The sequence below is a fragment of the Epinephelus fuscoguttatus genome, linkage group LG16, assembly GCF_011397635.1.
Source record: "Epinephelus fuscoguttatus linkage group LG16, E.fuscoguttatus.final_Chr_v1".
Classification (NCBI taxonomy): Eukaryota; Metazoa; Chordata; class Actinopteri; order Perciformes; family Serranidae; genus Epinephelus; species Epinephelus fuscoguttatus.
Genome location: NC_064767.1, coordinates 9,768,737 through 9,774,723, shown reverse-complemented (window position 1 = coordinate 9,774,723; position 5,987 = coordinate 9,768,737). Strand labels below are relative to the sequence as shown.

Here is a 5,987-nt window from a genome sequence, read left to right as displayed (position 1 = left end):
TTCCCAAGGACCTCTGGATTCTTCCAGGGAGTCCCCTAAGCACAAGGAGGATTAGTTTAATTTCACTATTATGCTTTCACTTAAAGATAGCACTACACGAAAGAGTGCAAAATAACTATTCTCATAGGTTTTTAATTCTCCGGGCACCAACAGCAGAAAGGCAACAAAAAAGTTGGAGATTACTGGGACAAAACCCGAGACAGCCTGGCGCCCTTGGCCTTGAGGACGTGACAAACTGTCCCCAGCACTCACAGGGGTTGCATTTCACGGTGCTGGCAGCTAGGGGGAGGTCTAGATTTACTGCTGAGCTACATCCTGCTGCTGTGTTGTCTTGGTTAATCTCTTGACTGCAGAAGGCGGGGTGGACGAGGAGGAAGAGGAGAGGCCAGCTGCAGAAAACACAAGTCACTGCAGTAACAGAGAGATTAGATGTGACTGAACTGCTGCTGGGACGTTAGTGTGAAATGTTAGGGTGCTATTTTGGAGGTATTTGGAAAATGTTACGTCTTGCTGATGTGATTCATTAAATATATGCATATGTCTTGACTTGTGTAGACTTTAAATACTTTTACAACTTGATTTCAAACCCTTAAAGTCATGGTATATGATATTGTGTTCCTAGTCATGTAAAATAAGAAGAAATGAGACTATAATTGCACTCTTACTGTTACCTGAGTATCTGATTCACTACTGGCACCAGTTATTGAAAGCTGTTTGTTTTTGTACTGTATTATCTGCCATTTAGTACTCTCCCTTGTTTCTGCTCTTCCTCAGATACTGCTGCCTTAAATTAAGAATATTTTCTGGTATCTCACAACACACATACACTCATCATCATGGGCCAGCTGTTTTCATCAGAAGAAGAGCCTTCTCAGCTGAAGGACATAATTGGTTCTCTCCTCTACGATGCCATGTTGGAAGGTGGTGCTGTGCCTGACCTCGGAGTCGTCCACCCTTTCCTCCTAGCCAATCACGATGAGAGCTTTGACTCCAGGACCAGCCTCCAGGAACAACTACGAAAGGTTATTAAAGGGACAGTTCACCCAAAAATCAAAAATACATATTTTGACTCCAATCTGTAGTGCTATTTATCAATCTAAATTGCTTTTGTGTGAGTTGCCGAGTGTTGAAGATATAGGCCGTAGAGATGTCTGCCCTCTCTCCAATATAATGACACTAGATGGCACTCGGCTTGTGGTGCTCAAAGAAACAAAAAAGTACATCTGAAAAACTCAACAGCAATGTCTCTTTTCAGAAATCATGACTCGGTTACTCAAGATAATCCACAGACCTTGTTGTGGGGAGTTTCATTGTCAGTGGTGCTAGCTAGTGGTGCATGCTTCCCTCTGCACAGTGTTACAGCAGACATCACATGGTAGCTCACACCAAAACAAACTAGACTGATTAATATCACTACAAGGAAGAGAAAAAATATGTGCTACTTAATTTTATGGTGAACTGTCTCTTTAAGACTTGAAAGAAAGTGTGACAATGTTTATGACTGATGCCAGTGCTGCGTATGAGCAAAACATTTTGGAGACATGACAACAAAACACGAGGTGATCTGTTCCTGCTGAAATAGACTGAGCGGCTGAATTGCTCATTGATTCCACCTTTAAATCTGTTCAGTCATGCAGCGCAGATGGAGATGAACAGGAGGGGGAAAGAAAGATGGTGTTGCCTTGAGACAGTTAAGAAAGAGCGATTGTGCAAAATGAAGCACCACTCAGTATTAGGAATGTGCTCCCGTTGGGGATTGTAAAAAGGCGACAAATCAATACAGTGGCCATAGGGAACAATATGATGATGACAAAATGGAGTTTAACAGTGTTCTTAAAAAGGAGAAAGAGAAATCTTCTCACCTGGCGTTTTTATTTTATTGAGACAGATGGTAAGAAGCAGTATGCCAGAATTTTGTTACCACTTAAGCACAAATAATATCTGTTCATTTCTTCTTACCCAGCTGCAAGGTGACATTGGGCACAAGGCGCCAACGTATCTGAAGGATCTGATCAGCCGATTGTCGTCCTTCTCAGATGAGCCACGTCTGGCCGGTTTGGTGGGATTGGCGATCACTATAGTGATGGATATGGCCTACACATCATCGAAGCAGTCATCAGCTGTGAAAGGGAAGTCAGCGGGGTCATCGTCATGCCAGGTAAGTCCTCTGATAGAAAATAATGAGGGGGATTTATAAAAGTAAGTGCTTGGTGAAATAAATTCCTGTGTGTATCTACTGAGCCATTTCAGCCAACTTTTTTAACAAGCTCACTAAAGAATACTGTTATAAGTCTTGATTTTGAGTGCAACCAGAAAGTGATGACACAGAAAATTTAAGACAGTTATGGACCTACTCCAGTTTCCATGCATTCATGTATACCTCCAGCAGAGAGTCTGGGAGCTCCAGGAGGTGATGGAGGAGTACCTGAAGCGAATTAGGATCAACTTGAATGACAAAAACAAGCTGATCCAGGACTCCATCAGACTCGAGGCCCAGCTCAGCCTCATCCTCACCCAGCTGAAGACCTCTCTGCTGGGAGGAGACTGTGACTCCAGGTGAGAGAATACAACAGAGGTGAGCACAGTGGAGTAGAGGATGGTATCATTCAGTATAGACACAGTGCAGTGGTTACACAACTATGGTCATGAGTTGTTTGATTTGTCTTACACTGTCCATTCCTCCAGGTCTCTGAGGCACTGGGCAAGTGGAGCGGCTTTTCACACCCAGATGTTGGTTCACCTGGCTCGTCTCGAGGGTCAGGCTGAGCCCCTGGCTGCAAGGGCTTCACTGGAGCAGTACAAGGAAGACCTCACACAGATCATACCTGCTTACAGGTAATTAAGTACCTGCAGGAATCTAACAGTCAACCAAAGTGGAAGGTCTTATCAGGTGATCACGTGGGGTCACTAGTGGGGCTACAAAGTGGGCTACAAGTTGGGAATGGTATTTGTTGGTTACCATGTGGCCGAGACATGATAAGTAAGCTTGATTAAGTTTTTTATTTTCATCCTGTCTGGCTGAGATGTCAGTGTCTAAGAGACACACCATGCTGACAGTCATTTGTCAGTGAGCATCTGTCACTAGTCGGCCCTTGTCGGCTGTTTTTCGGCCGGTCCAGCATGTTGATTCAGCATCAGAGATAGCGGAGCCTGTCGGTGAATGAATTCACTCTGATTGGCAGTTCAACTAAGTGCACAAGAAGAGAAACAGCAAGAGGAAAACAACAACGACCAAACTCAAGAGGGCATGAGTTCTAAAGAAACTTAGCAGAAACGATTCATAATTGTTGGTATTATCGCTAGCACACGGTAAATATCCTTTTTTCTGCCGCCATTGAATTGTTATTAATGTGCTAACTAGCTAACTAGCATCTTGAATCCATGCTGTCCGTCTTCCAGTTTCCCTTTCTGACTGACAACTGCCACCTGCTGGTATGAAGAGTTATTTCCTCTCATGTAGGTGCAGAACGTACATGTTAATTAGCAGTTAGCTGTCGTGTTCGCGGTGTCTTCAAACCTAACTTTTTGGCTTAGACACAGGTGACATGAGCCAACAGTTGGTTTCGTCGCAACTATTTCTTTGATGTCTGGGCCTTAAGAAAACAAGTTTTAAAAAAAGCTGTAACAACTTATTATTATTTATTTTTTAATATCAAAACATGCAGCAACAAATAACATTGCATGAGCCACTCACAGTGCCACTGAGTCTGTTTTTATCTGACGATGTTTTGAAGCTGGAGACTGTAGGTGGAAAACCTGTACAGGAGCCGTACTACACAGCTCTCAGTCCAACTACAAAACACTCAAGATGTTGAGACCGTGTTGTCAGTCTGCAAACACACAGCACTTCAGTGAAAGCAGGAGCCTAATAAAGCACACTGACAGTGGAAACCACAGCCACACAGGGCTCGACTGTCTGCTATGAGACAAGCTCTCCAGCCTGCTCCAAAGATGACAGCGTAAACACCAAAAATTGCACATCAGACTGTCAGGAAAGTCGAGCACTAAACTATGAGCTTACATTTAGAGCCGCTGCAATATCTTCAATCATGACAGAATCAACAGCATGTGAGTAAAGTAGGAAAATAAAACATGAAAGCCAAAACGGTATTTCATCTATGGATTTTTGACCACTAGACACCAAAATGTTTTCTGTTGTATCCTGTAACCCTTCCATCTCTTCATTACAGGCGTTATAAGTCTAATACAGTGTGCGTGGTGAAATGTCGAGGAGATCTTCTGGCATCATGTGACCCCTCCAGTGAGGTGCCAGAAGATGGATCCATGACGGGACTCACTGTGATGGACAGAGAGACAGGAAAGAGTGTGACCATCCCTTTATCTGCCATGAAGACAGACACAGGTAGACTCTTTTGAAGTAGCCAAGAAAACTTCTTTTGTCTTTCTTTCTCAAGCTGCATTAAACTAAACTACACTGAACTTTAACAGAGAGAAGATGGAGAGTCTCCAGGCCCGAAACCACCTCTGCAACTGTGTCCCCCTCCATTAACTTGGACCTTATCACCTCAGATCAGTATGTCCAGGCATACCTGCACCACCTGTTCTCTGATAACGGACCTGTGGCAGAGCTGAGGAACTACTTTATCAAGGCAAGTGACAATCTGAGAACACTAAGAACCCAGCCGGGATGTACAAACAAGACAGGGGTGAGAAATGTGATAGAGGAAGGTGGTGGAGTGCATCTGAAAGACCGGGCGCCGAGCACTGACAGAGAACAAAGAGTGGACAAAGAGGATAATCAGGACAAGACAGAAAGCAGAGGAAGACGAGATGAGAGGGAGGAATGCGAGCAGAGAGATGAAAGATTGCAACTGAGTATTGCGGAGACGCAGCCGGATGAGAGCCGCAATCACAGTGCAACAAGCACATAAAAGCCGTGAGTAGACAGCAGCAATCACAAGGTGTGCGTCCTGTACTGAAGAGAAACAAACTCAGAGGCATGAAGGAGTTTCGCAATGTTTGTAATTTACTCAGAGAGCGTACCTCACTGCTAGATAGAAGCTGAATGCTAGTTTGTCTGCAATGCTATCCCACAAAGTGTCAGCCTTGGTTGAATAAGAACTCTGGATTTCAGTGTTATTTCTGTTGAGTGTGTTTCACAGGGTGAAGGTTTTTTTCATGGACATTTCACTTCCACATATTAGTCAGTCAATAAATGTAAGTTGTAAGAAAAGTATTTGGGTGCTTATTAAGGTAACTCAACCCTCAGAGGCTCTCAGAGTTTTGACCACACCAGTGGCAGTTTAAATGGTAAATAGACTTGCACTAGTATAGCACCTTTATAATCTTCTGAACACACTTTTTACACTACGAGTCACATTCACACATTCATACACACATTCATACACCGGTGGCTGAGGCTACCATACATGGTGCCACCTGCTACACGGCTTTAACCTACTCACACACGATGTAACAGCCTGTACTTAAACATGCAGACTGGAGTCGATTAGTGGGCAACTATAGGTGTCAACATACAATTGAGGGCACACAGGTAAAGTGCAGTTGCAAGTTGTTGACTGAAATCGCTAACTGTGGCTAACAGCACTAGCACTGATGACAGAACATAATTCCTACAACACTCGTGAGCAGTGCCTGACCTAACACATTCAGTGCCCCGGGCAAGCTTCCCTTGCCCCCCCCCCCAACACCACCGCAAAGAAGAAAAAAAAGAAGTTATGATGATCTTCATATTCATTGTATTTATTACAAAGAAGAACAAGAGCTAATAAAAGAATACAGTATGTGCACATTTGCAAATTTTGTCTTTTCTTTTGTACAACCTGCCTTCTCATTTTCTGTGACTCCAACACTCTTCATACACACTCCACCACACCCATCAGTGCTCTAGCATGTTAACTGCGATGATCACATACTGATGAACACATTAAGGTGCATTTCGTCACGTTCGGGGGCTGCACAGAATGTTTCTGTGGGCCGCGCAACTATGGTATATTTGATCAATA

At 43.7% G+C, this 5,987-nt stretch overlaps 1 protein-coding gene across 2 annotated transcripts; it reads left to right on the top strand.

The window, feature by feature from the left end:
- The first annotated feature begins 331 nt into the window (after positions 1 to 331).
- On the top strand, positions 332 to 5,750 carry LOC125903828 (uncharacterized). 2 transcript variants are annotated; one of them, XM_049600994.1, is made up of 7 exons: positions 332 to 486; positions 775 to 1,022; positions 1,964 to 2,158; positions 2,390 to 2,556; positions 2,686 to 2,835; positions 4,191 to 4,363; positions 4,450 to 5,750. In XM_049600994.1, the coding sequence occupies exons 2-7, from the start codon at positions 837 to 839 to the stop codon at positions 4,890 to 4,892; spliced, it is 1,314 nt and encodes a 437-aa protein (XP_049456951.1). In that variant the 5' UTR covers positions 332 to 486; positions 775 to 836; the 3' UTR covers positions 4,893 to 5,750. The 2 variants fall into 2 exon arrangements, with proteins under 2 accessions (XP_049456951.1, XP_049456950.1); XM_049600993.1 differs by having other exon boundaries at positions 2,387 to 2,556.
- The last annotated feature ends 237 nt before the right edge of the window (positions 5,751 to 5,987 follow it).

Bases quoted from the DNA above. Each gene is read 5' to 3' on its own strand.
- LOC125903828 (XM_049600993.1), top strand. From the start codon at position 837: ATGGGCCAGCTGTTTTCATCAGAAGAAGAGCCTTCTCAGCTGAAGGAC. The intron at 1,023-1,963 runs GTTATTAAAGGG...CTTCTTACCCAG, and splicing joins TCCAGGAACAACTACGAAAG to CTGCAAGGTGACATTGGGCA. The intron at 4,364-4,449 runs GTAGACTCTTTT...GAACTTTAACAG, and splicing joins TGCCATGAAGACAGACACAG to AGAGAAGATGGAGAGTCTCC.